This window comes from Crocodylus porosus, unplaced genomic scaffold (assembly GCF_001723895.1).
Source record: "Crocodylus porosus isolate Cpor-Errol unplaced genomic scaffold, CroPor_comp1, whole genome shotgun sequence".
Taxonomy (NCBI): Eukaryota; Metazoa; Chordata; order Crocodylia; family Crocodylidae; genus Crocodylus; species Crocodylus porosus.
Window position 1 is genome coordinate 9,000,945 of NW_017728949.1, and position 12,570 is coordinate 9,013,514.

The 12,570-nt window shown below is 44.6% G+C and overlaps 1 protein-coding gene across 1 annotated transcript in view; it reads right to left on the minus strand.

Annotated features, from left to right (window-relative positions):
- LANCL1 (LanC like 1) overlaps positions 1-12,570 on the minus strand; it is a 29,812-nt gene that overhangs the window by 4,647 nt on the left and 12,595 nt on the right. The window contains exons 4-6 of the mRNA XM_019554196.1: positions 7,117-7,324; positions 2,686-2,821; positions 2,173-2,319 (exon numbers count right to left, since the gene is read on the minus strand). Coding sequence (XP_019409741.1) covers positions 2,173-2,319; positions 2,686-2,821; positions 7,117-7,324 — 491 coding nt within the window. The remainder of the gene's footprint in view (positions 1-2,172; positions 2,320-2,685; positions 2,822-7,116; positions 7,325-12,570) is intronic.

Consider the following 12,570-nt stretch of genomic DNA (forward strand, 5'->3'; position numbering starts at 1 on the left):
AAATCAGGGTGTCTTTGGGCCTATCAGAGGCAAGAAGAAAACGTATACGGAAAATCTGAAGATTAGGAATTACTGAAGGAAGTCTGTGAGGGGTCTGACTAGGAGTACAGGAATGAAATCCAGGCAAAGAAAATTTAGGGTGAACAACATGAATGCTTTTCAGACACTGAGATCTACCAGATTAAGAGTCACCCAGGTAGGACACCACAGCCTTATCTTGAGCTGCTATACCAGCCCAACTGTAGGATTACAGTTCTTATGATTGTACAAACAGCTTCAAAGGTAAAAATAAGGCAGCTATTTCACCCTACACCTCAATGGAAGCAGGAGTGGGTCCTCAATGTCCTCTCCTAATTACATTGTACTGGCCAAGGTATTAAATATAGTTTCTATGTTCACTTGGCAGCTCTGAAACCCTTGGAATGAGCATCTGAAGCTAAGAACTGAAACATTCCCAAATTCATAACCTGAAAATTAAAAATCAATACCTGTACCATAAAACTACTAGAGATAAAGAACTTTAGAGTCAGACGTCCTTCTTTGTACCGTCCTTGATACACTTCCCTTCAGACTTTTGGTGCATTATGCTTGGCTGACTCTTCCTTCATTACTTGTAGACCAGCTGCTGCTTGAAACTTTAGAAAGGAAGTGACCACCTCTTTTGCATGAAAGCCCCAAATCCCTGTCCTGCATAGTAGAGCACCTCAATGAAGCCAGACTAGAGTGGGCACTGAAGGTTGTTTAGGTGGCTGTTTTAATTATTTGCACTGTTTAGCTTTAATTATTATCATTTGGAAAATATGAGGGTAATATTGCTCTTTCTTAGACTTTTAAAGAACTTAAATGTTAATCTAATTCTCACAATTATTTGTGGGAGAAGATCATTATTCTCTTTTCAGAGAAGGGAAAATGGTTCAGTCATACAGAAAGAGTCAGAGGTCAGAGAACATATAGGTACTCCTATTTCTGTGCCTCATTCCCACTCCACTTGCCTGCCTTTCTTTAAGTGCCAGATCTACACGACAAGCTGCTGAAAACTGACAGCTAAATGTCAGGGGTAAAAAAAAAGCATTGTTCAAAGGGGAGACGTTATCATATGACCTCCAAATTGTTGGCATTAGTCAAGCTCTGAGAAGACTCCCTCACACTATAAACATACCCATGAAGTGGGATGGTGATGGTGGTAATAATTTATCACTAGGAATATATCTACTATGTACAGTTGTATTTTCAAAAGCAACTTGCATTCACCTCACTCTGCTCCTGTTGACACCAATAGGGGGTTATCAAAGGCTCTGGTGGGAGTGGAAGTAGGCCCACGGTAATTGCTTTGGAAAATCCCACTTTTAATGTTCGGATCCAAGCTCTGATTTGGAACCGTAGGCATTTTCTCTGCACTTTCACTGCAATTTAATCTCTTTCACCAGGTGTTTGCTGCAGGGGGTTTCACTTTAAAAGGATCAGCAAACCCTCCAGTTCCACGGAAACACTGGCCAAAGATGCAAGGCACATACTAGGGTGAGAGAAGTCTACTTCATGTAAATGATAAAGCTATAAACTTCAGTGGGACCTGAAGATGCTCTGTACCTTGCAGAACTAGGTCTGGTACAAGACACAGTGCATTTCTGGGGCAATGTAGTCAGGTCTGGATATGTACAGTAGATGACTAAACACTTCAGAGTGTAATAATCCCCTAGAATGGGGGTTGGCTACCATTTCACAGCTATGAGCTGAAATAATGCAGTTTGGTCTGAGGAGAAGCAGGTCTTTCTGACCCAGATGCCGCTGCTTCTCCCTGGTGCCAAATTACTGCTGTTGCACGTGACCTGGCTGCCACTGAAAGCAGCAGACTCTCCTTGCTGCCCAGATGCCACCAATTTCTGGGCTTTGTGGGTGGATGAAATCATTTGGCAAACTGGATCTAGCCCATGCACTATAGGTTGCCATCCCCTGCCCTAGAAGCACCCAGTCCAGACCATTTTAGGAGTATTTTGAAATGGGATTCATAATCAAACAAATGAGCAAACCCGCCAGACAGAACAGCAGGACTGACATGACTATGACATCACCAAGAGCCAATCAGAAATCTGCTAGGTGTCCCAAGTTCTAATTGAAGAGCATTAGCAGACGTGAAACAGCTGGCAAGGATTTTTCCCTCCAGGAATCTCTCACCTGCATGAGATAATAATAAATTCCTGCCAGGCCATGGGCTGCCCCTATGTAATATTCCTGGTACCACTCATACATCAGTGGGCTCTTTGCTGTGAAGTTCCTCCTTTTGGCCAGGTTCTCACCAGATGCCACAACTGCTTCGGAGACCTGAGGGCAAAATCAGATGCCAGTAAGTACTGCCTTGAGATAGCTCAGAGCCAGTACGTGGAGGCTCAGAAAGCACAATTATTTTGTTATTCTGCACATAGTCCAGGCTATGGAAGGGGGAGTGGAACAGAGAGTTCTTTAACTCTGTACAGGCATAAATGATTAAGAAGGGCATTTGGTACAGTATTTCTCTAGAAGAAAGGCACTTCCAGGAGCAGCTGGATCACCATGTTGTAGCTTTCAGACACACCAGGGTTATTTAGAGTAGCATCTTTTTACCCAAGGATGTGCTGGAAGGGGATAGACAGAAGACAAATAAGGTTTCAGGAAGCTAACTAAATCTTCATTGGAGTGGTCACATGGTACCTGTTGAATGTGGCTCTGAGGGATCTTTTCCTCTCCAAAATGCTTGTTCACAAAGACCAGTGCATAGAGGTATCCTATGCGCCCATAAAGCAGTTCATCAGGCACTCGTGCATCAAGTTTGTGTAAATGCAGCAAACTGGAAAGAAAAACTCACATGAGAAAACCCCTGAAAGAGTGTAGTAACGCCTTCAGAAATTTGGCTTCCGTTCTACAAGCAGCATCTTCAAAGGCAAAACCCATCAACCTAACCCTTCTACTGTGACAGTCAGTGGGAGCATTACCATCAACTTAAAGAGGGATAGAGCTAAGCCAAGTCCAAGAGCTTTTGCATATCCCACCCTTACATTCAAAAGTCCTAACCGTAAACATAAACTAGCTTTCCCTTGCTGTTCCAAAATGGCTTTAGCCTCACCCTTGGCAAGGAAAGAAATGGAAGAAATAAAAGAGAAACAGACCAGTGGGAAAGCGGTGGTTGCGGAATAACTGTTTCAGAGGTCAGCAGTGCCGCAACCTTGACTTGTAAGAGGTTGGAGTGCTGGGGTGGATGGGGAGAAGCCACGAGAGGTCTAATCCTTGTTGTGGCAGTGCAGCTCCAGCACCTTGCCTGATGTTCGCCCTGAGGCATACATAGCAAGCAAAATGCCTTTGAGTGCCACACTCTGACACCCGTGCCAGAGGTTGCCTACTTCTGATAACCTCTATGGGGAACAGAAGAAGTGGTCTGCTACCAATCAGCCATCTGGGTTAACCAGTTCTGATCACTGGATCAGTCTAGGACAGCAGTGAGCTACCATGTGGACTGTATGAGACTGTATGAGACTTTTGCTCAGGGACACAGAGCCAGGAGACTGATAGAGTCTGAAAAGTTCTGGTGTAATTTTTCAGACTATTAGCAGGTTGCAAGTCAGTGATACTTCTGCAGTGCTAACAATGACTGACGGCTCTTAACGGTGCTTTGCAGCCCAATCGCTCATGATGCAAATTAGTCTCTGTTTTGCCTCTGCCAACAAGGTGAGCTGTCCTTCCCTGTCAGAGCAGTAAGCAGGATGCAGAAAGGAGAGTAGGTTTTTCCCTCCTCCCTGAGAGACTGGCCTTCCAAACATCCTTACTTTCATAAAAGCATGAACACAGGGTTTCTTCAAGGCTGCTTCTTCCCGTCCCTCCTGCTGCCACTCTGGCAGGTACAAGACAAAGGAGCCAACACTTCTGAGGACCTGCATGTTCTGGGTTTCTGGGTCACAAGCAATGTGAGCAAAAGGTACATTGTCAGTACTTGGTCTTAGGCAGAACAATTTGTTTTAGAAGGAAGAAGCAGCCCCTTGGTATTAGATGGTGGGGGCTGGGGTCTGAAATTGAGTGTAAGGGAGCTTTCCCTTGGTGCTGGACTCAAGATAATGGGAGATATTTTAAAGACAAAGAGTCTAGAGGAGCACTCTCTCCATCTCCTCAGAGTACATTTGCTCTGCTAAGTGCTGTGCTGCTTCTTGTGGGACTCTCCTCCCGATGAGAGCAAGACCATGATTTCTAACATCTCCAGAGCATACAGAACAAATATGGTTGGCAGGCCCCTACCTTCCACCAATCCCCCAGGGTCAAGAGCCCTCCTCAGACTCCAACATGATGCTATTTCTAGAGAGGTAGGTGAAGTAGCTGGAGCCTGGTATGGGAAGAAAGGAGTGCCTGGGAAGAGCCAGGATGGATTCCAGGAAGAGCCCAACACTGGGTTTGGTGATGAAGATGCCTGGGTCTAAGGGACAGAGATTGGGTGCTTCAGACAGATGAGTGTGAATAAAAGATGGATAAGTGGTAGGCCATGGGCAGAGGGATTGGGGGTACAGGGTAATTTTGCTGTTGAACAAGTAAGCTAGTGTTTTCTCCCTATGTGCTACTGTTGCAGTAGCTGCTTCCACCAGCTGGCGCAGTGAGGGGAGAAGGAAGAGAGCCTGCAGAACAAATTCTGTCAGCATCTGGGAAGCTGAACTGCAGAGTAAATGAGAGAAGCCCGTAGCAATACAGTCAAGCATAGCAAGGCTACCATATGTGCATGTGTGATGTGAGATGCCTGACACCTGGCAGCACTAACTATACCCTGAATACTCTTCCCTAGCACAAGGCAGGTAGTGAAGATGCTTGAGAATTAGAAGCACTGCTCTTAAATTAATCCACTATTACAACTGCTGAAAAATCAATAGGGTCTGGATGAAATGAAAGTGTGCTGATGCATCAGGAGACAAGATTTTGTATGTCAACGGCACTAAAAATAAATACTTGACCTCCTGAATTACTAGAAGATAACAGGAAAAAATGTGAATTGCAGTCCCTAAGAGCATAGACCAGGTTTTCATAAGCTCCTGGAAAATGGGCTGCCTTGAAACATTCAAGCCTCTCAGGAAGGTAACACACATTTATTGGTTATGAGTTCATTTAGGAAAGCTAGCAGCCCCCTAAAAAGACAGAGGGAGAGGGAAGGCAGGGAGTGCTCTTCTGATACACATCTCTTCAGACTTTGCAGGAATACTGTACTCAAATGTACAAGGAGAAAAACAGGACCAGTCACAGCAATTGCCATTGTTCTCCAAATTAGAAGCAAAGAGCTTTCCCTGCTTTGTACTCCAGAACTTGGCAAATGCTTTTGGAGCTCAAAAAAGAAATCCAAAACCCATTCTGCATTTTGTTAACTGAAAATATTTCTGGCAGGAAGTCATTTTCCTAACTTAAATGGCAGGTTGGTCAGAGCTAAATAATTAGTAGCAAGCAGTAGAGACAGAGCAACCTAACCACTGCTTCATGAATGCCCCATTTTCTCTTTTCTGCTTCTACTTCAGAGTAACACAATTACAGGCATTGTTCTCTATAAGCCATTAGATGGCACTGCAGAATTAAACTGAATTTCCACTCTACCATAAAACTGAGCTAGTCTAGAAAAAGGAACAGGTAAAGGGACAGTTAAGGAGTAAGGCACTGACAGACATGAAAAAAACAAAGCAAAAACAGTCCTTTACCGAAAGAAGCAGTGTGTTAGTTTGACCCAGCTCTGCAGCCTCTGTATAGATTAGGCACTTCAGCAGAGCTTTTGGGCTATTCAATCAGCTATTCAGCTATTAGGTAAGTGCCAAAAAACCCTGATGAAATTCCCGATCTCTACAAAAGTTGGGTGAGCCAGGTCCAACTAACATGATGCTTCTTTTGAACATTTGCTGTGCTTGATGAGGGGGTACGCCAAGTTTAAAGTGCCATTTTTTCCCCATGTCTGTAAGCAGGAAGGAAGGTTGGGGGGAGAGGAGAAAGGGAGGCTTCTTCAATTTGGGGTTCAATTCCCTCCAACACTATACACCATAGTTCAAAAAGAGTAGTATTCACAATAGCAAGAGTCAATCTGATACCATGTTAACCAATTCAAAATTGTTAAAACCACACATGTATGTCAGGCATAAACAAGGGGACTTCTAACCAGACTGGTCAAACCTGCATATTTTAGCAGCAATAAATTAATACATAAAAGCAGTAAATATTAATTACAAATATAAATTAATGGGAACTCTGATAAACTTTTTTGGTTGATCTGAATCCCTTGATTTTTAATTGATGGAGCTGTATAGACCTTTTAGCTAGTTTGCTCAGGCTGTTCTGCTCATACTTCTGAAGCTGGTAAGAGTTGTTGTGCTTTTTTGCTGCTTACCTTTCAACAGAAACTGCTGCGATATTTTTTTTCAGCATTTTAAAACTCCTTCTAGAGGATCTACCCTTGAAACTTACCACAAAATGTGACTGCCTACCTTTACTAAATGGTATTTTTCCACTGGATGCTTACCTCACTGCTTGTGAGCACATGCAATCATGAATAATACAAATAAAGACACCATTAAGAAAGATAAACAAAGAAACTTCAAGTCAACAACGCTTTAGTCGCATCATGTCCCTAGTAAAGTGTTTCTGAATTTCAAAATAAGGGACAAATGATGACTATATGTTTCCAATATTTTTTTCCATTTTTAAATCAACTACAGAACTGGGTTTTGTCTCCTCCAGAAATTAGTCCTTATTTTTAAATGATAAAAACTGAAAAAGCAAGTGTGATTCTCTTATCCGTTCCCCCCTGTTTGACTGCAGTGGCAATACTGGCTCAATGACAGCTATTCTGCCCACCATCCCAGTATATAGGCTGTAACAAATGGGCAGTCAGCCAGGCTCCATTTATGTCTTTAATGATCGCCATTTCTCTATGACATGAAAATTCTCCTTTATATTTCTTGTCCAACTGCTGAATTTTCTCCTTCAAGTAAAGCATCACAGCAGACTCTAACAAGGCTAAAAGGGGCTGGTAGAAGTCTGTACAACCTGGTAGAAGGCTGACATATGTCTGAGCTAGTGTTGAATCCTAGAGCAAAAACATTCAGATCACTTGGACAAAGACAAACCATCAAACGTTACCGTGTGATGCAGTCTTCTGCTTGCTTCTCATGTTGCAGCTTGTGATATACTACAGCACCAATTGCCAGAGGCCCTGCATCCCCGCACAAGAAGGTGATGGACCGCTTTGTGAGACAGCTTAGGCTCTTCTTCACATACTCCTGTGCCACCTGGAGGTAGGATGGGTCTCCGTACACATCATACAGGTGTAGGTAAAGTAAGGCGATACCTGCAAAGGAGTAAATGGGTTCAGCCCAGGGCTGCATATTCTGTCCTCCTCCCTATGTGCTGCATACCTCTGCAGCTCTATTTAAAATATAAAATTTCCAAACTGTGTATGATGGAGGACAAAATAGTGAACACCCAGATTTACCCCTCATCTCATCTGAGGCATTAATATTTCTTCATTTACAGCTAAACAGACCACTTCCCAAATGGTATCAACAAATATATCTCTCTAATTTAGTCTATAAGGTATAAATCTACCCTTCCTAAAAGTGTCTTTGATGGACAAGATGATATTTGCAGTTAAAGCAGCTCTCTAGCCTTTACCATATTGTCATCTGTTTATCTTTACCAGGACACCTTGTTTTGCCCTGTCTCATCAAACAATATGGGAATGACAAGGTAATTTGATCCCCTTGCATGTCCTGGTGATCACTAAGCTAACATGCTCTGCAGTAGTTTGGACCCTCAGAGGAAAGGGAAGGATTCTTTGAGAATGGACATTTATTTCTCTCCGGGCAGAGAATCAGCTGTTTCAAGAGCAAGTACTGTAAACAAAGAGTTTCTCCCTCCCCGCCTCCTTTTGCTTCTCCCATGCTATTCCTTAGTGCAGCCCTTCTCTGAAGCATAAAAAAGCTATTCAAAACCTAGGCAAATGCATTCTTCCTCCCCTAGATCTTTCAAAGGAGGCACCCAGCCACATAAACAATGCTGCTGCTAAAAAGCTGTGTCAGTGATTTTTGCTTTGAGCCTCGCTCTGCTCCTCTCTCAACCTGCTCTTGAAGCCTGTTATACATAAGGAGGAGTCATCAGCATGTCCTTATTCAAAAGGTCTGTCACACTAGATAGAGCCTCCCTTCTAAAAACTGGCTAGTTGGAAGGCGTCTTCAAATGGATCCATGGTCTCAGGGATCCTCAAAGAATATGCATCAGAGAAGCTAGTGGCCTGTATCATTTCCAGAAAATCTCATTTTGCCCCGTACAGTACACTTTCCATCTCATTAACCATTTCTAAGAAGACACAGGTCCTGTGTTTAAGCCTAAATTAATAGAGCCAATCTCTTCAGATTTCGATGCAGTAAAAAAAAAAAAAAAAAAGGCAGCCTTCAAAATTACTTTCCACTGTACTGGGGACAATTTTAAATTTAGATCATTTTCTCATTTTGCATGGGTAATCTCCAAAGCTTCGTGCTACAGACAATTCAATTTCACATGTATATTAAGGACAAATTTCCATTTCCTGCCAAAGTTAATAACCTTGTCCTCTCTCTGAGCTGTTCAGAGCTAGTATTTCCACAGAGGGAAGCTCAGATGTATAGAACCATTGCTCAAGTTTGTAAGGACGGGACATGAAGCTCTTTTTGAAGGGAAGCCCTTGTATTCTGCCTAGCAAATGTCAAGTGACTCTCCATGATTTATTTAGCACCTACCACAGCATCTAGGTTTTTAACAGATTTGATACAAATTTCAAAAACTCAGAATCTAGAGTTATTTTAATGTTTAATTTTTTACCTTCTAAGGAGCTTCTAATCCCACTGTGTTCTCACTACTCTATTTATTTATGGAAGTCACATCCTATAAACTGAAATGTAGAAAAATAAAAAGGGATGAAGTCTTGTCATTTTATTTTCATTCCATTGCTTTCTCCCTCTTCTTCCTCCCCTACCATTTTCCTTTTCTTTTGGCAAGTTGCATTCCCTCCCAAAACACCAAATCGGTTCTTTAATGTAAACTGTTTTTTGCAATGTCTCCAAAGGCTTCAAGCCACAGTTAGGCTCCATCTACACTAAAAAAATTTCCACCACATCTCAAGAAGTGCATGAACACGCATGTGCTTTGGCAGCATGGTGGCAGCAGCAGCATTTCTGGTGGCCAAGCAGCTTGGCCAAATCATGCCTCCCCAAATCATGCAACAGTTTTTCTAAAACCAAAAGTCACTAGAATTGGATCTAAAATCTATATCCTAGAACTGTCACTATGATAATTTGCATGGGAAGACATATATGCTAGGACAGATGCATTTGCCAGTAATATACAAGAAATGGTCTTTAAAAAGTGAAGCCATTATACATGTAAGTCGGCCAATGTTCAGTATCTGCTCAATACTGTATTTACTCTAATCCATGACAAGACTTTCTTTCCCATTTAACATGGGAGGAAAAAAAAAGTCCCTTATCTTGGATTTGCATATGAGGCAGTGGGTGGGACATGCAGCTACTGTGGCTTTGGCCCCGAGGGGCTAGAGCCACATCTGTTGCTGTCCCCTCCTCTCTGCCTTCCCCTGCCATTTACCCGTGCTCTGATTTGGCAGCAGTGGCAGTTCTGGTCAGGTCCTGGAGCTAAGGTCAGAGCTGTCATGCTGCTGCCAATGCTACCAGGCCAGGCTGGGGCCATGCTCTATGCCCGTGACTGGAGCGGGCTAGAACCTGTCTGAGTGGAACAAGTGTAAGCCAGGGGTGGTGGGGGCAGGGGGGGAAGCAGGGGTAGGGGGCCCATGGTTATGTAAGGGGCAGAAGTGGTGGGGAGAACAGGTGGCATGGATTAAGCTGCTTGACTCCCAACCACTGCCTGCCCTTCACTGCCTGCTCTCAATTTCCCTGCTGCAGCATTGGTGGAAATGAATTTAAGATGTCCCTCCAGTGATTAGATTCTCTACACGGAAAATTATAACAAATTTTCCACGTGTAGAATCTAATTACTGGGAGTCGTCTTACCTTCAGGATCATCTTGGATTCAGGTAAATATGTTATTTTAGACGCAGCATGATGTAGATGGAAAACATGGGGCTGGGAGTTGGGTAGTGCTGCCTCACAATCCCAGTACTGCCATGCAAGCAGTGTGGGTTCAGGCAAGTCGCTTCACAGTTCTCTAGGAGAATGTCTCAGTTCTCTAGGAGAATAACGCTTAATCTCTGGAATTGGCATAATGATTAAGAGGTTGGTTTAATATCTGCAGTGTGCCTCAAGCACTATATACATGGTATGTAACAACCAGAGGGGTGGATATTGGAATGAATCACAACCTTCTATCCTTGCACCCTTCCTGCCCCATATACAGTTGAATTGCTCTGAACACAGGTAGCTATATCATACAACCATGTACTTGCACAGAGAGAGAGCTCCTGCACAGATGGCCATATATGACCTGCCATAGCACAGGATTCTCCTGTTTAGTTCTTTTACATAGATTCTCTTAGTACCTCACCTTTGTAGTTTTGTCTAGCACCTTCGAGAATACATTGAGCAATGTGACTAGTATATCACATAGAGCATTTCTTCTCTCCTTTTTCCGGGGGGACAAATGTTTGTAGAGAATGTTTTATTCTGATAGGGCTTTTTCTGGTGGGGGAGATGTTTTCTAAATGCACATAGTTGAAAGGGAGGTACACATCGTATGGCTGCCCAAGACAACCAGCGCTTATGACCCTTGCTGTAGCAACCATGATGAATCTCTTAAAAATATACTGCCAGAGCTGTCTGAGGTTTTAATTTATTTAGCATCTTGCCATAACATGTATAGATTATCTTGAAAGGCTGAAAGAATACAATTTCATCCATGCATGTTAGTGAGCGGAGAAGGAAAAGTTAAATCATTAGGAAGGCGAAAACACTATCTACCCACTGAACTCAAAACTTGTGAATGAGGGGGAAGGCAGCTCACAACACAGATGATCTCTTGTGTTGTGAGGGACACCACCAAGAGCAGCAATAATAAACCTATGTAAAAGGAAGTTAGGGCAAGAAGTTCACGGTTTTAGTATCAGTTCAGTCTTGGTCTCTGGCTGAGACTGCCAATAAGGGCTCCAGTGAGACTATGGTATTGCAGGATTCTAGGAACTGAACTGCAGTGAACTTGTTTCATAAAGATCACAAACATACCACGAGAAGTGAATTTTTCTGATTACTATGACTAGGGACAGACATTCAAAAAGCCGGAGCCTGAATTGATTCAATCTTTGCGGGTTAGTCTAACCTGCATAGATTGCACCAATTTGCAAGTGACCAGACATTCACTTCTGACCCAGGAAATGCAGGCACAGGTCTGCAGTGGCTCAGGCCAGAAGCTGGGGGGGGTGGGGGGGTGCGGGAGCAAGCCCTCAGCTGGAGGCAAACTAAGCTGAGGGAAGGGGCCTGGCCAGGCCCAGGCAGGCCTGAGTATGATTGGGGAGGGGTTTAAACTTGCACCATGACCTACAGGGACCACATCTGGGGTCTGCCTGGAGGGGGAGGGAGGAAGCAGCCCCTGTTAGGGGTTCCCAGGTCCCCAACCCCTGCTCACTCACTGGCTGGTGGCAGGAGTGGGGGTGGGGCCACACCCCAGTAGCCTGAAGGGAAGTGGTGGTTTAATCCCCCCAGTGCAGGGAGGGGTGGTGCAGGCACCAATAGGCTCCACTCATGCACTGAGGCTGCAGCAGCCAGACACCAGTAGCCTGAGGGGAAGGGGGGGGTTAATCTCCCCCATTGCAGGAAGCAGCCGCACAGGCACTGACACAGTGCCGTGGGAGCAGTCCCTCCAAGGAGTGGCCAGTTGGCCACAGAGATGGGGCAGGGCAAGGGGATGTGACCTGGCTGTGGGGAGGGGGAGCTAGTCACAGAGCCTGACTTACTGCTGCCTCCTGCTGAGGCAGCACAGCCTGGCCTGGAGCGGCCACATGGAGCAGGGAGCAGCACCCACCACCTTCTGCCTGCAGCCTCACACGGGGGCTGCGGTTTGCAGGCAGGGTGCAGGTGCAGTGCAGCTCCCTGCCCCCCTCCCTCTACCAGCAGCGGTGAAGTGAACCGTGGTGAGGGACAGAGGTGAAACACCTGTCACACGGCCTGCTTGTGGCGGTGCCGGGCACTTGGGGTGGGCTGCTGCAGGCCATGGGTGATGGCAGGGGGAGGCACTGGACTGCCGCAGCCTGGTCCGGCCCAGAAAGTAAAGGACGTGCTGGATGCAGAAACAGGTCAATTTCTCTTTAAGGGACTGGGACTGACTCTGAATTTATATATCGAGGTCATTCTAAGGGAATGACTCTGAATGTATATACGGAGGTTTACTGAATACGAACTGCAACCCAGCTCTGCTACTGGCCTTTTAGGTGATACTGAATAAGTTACTAAACTCAGTGACTCAGTTTCTCCATTTGTAAAATGGACCTATACTGTTCAACATCTTCATTAATGATGTGGACACTGGAGTCAGGAGTGGACTGGCCAAGTTCGCCGATGACACCAAACTTTGGGGCAAAGCATCCACGCCAGAAGATAG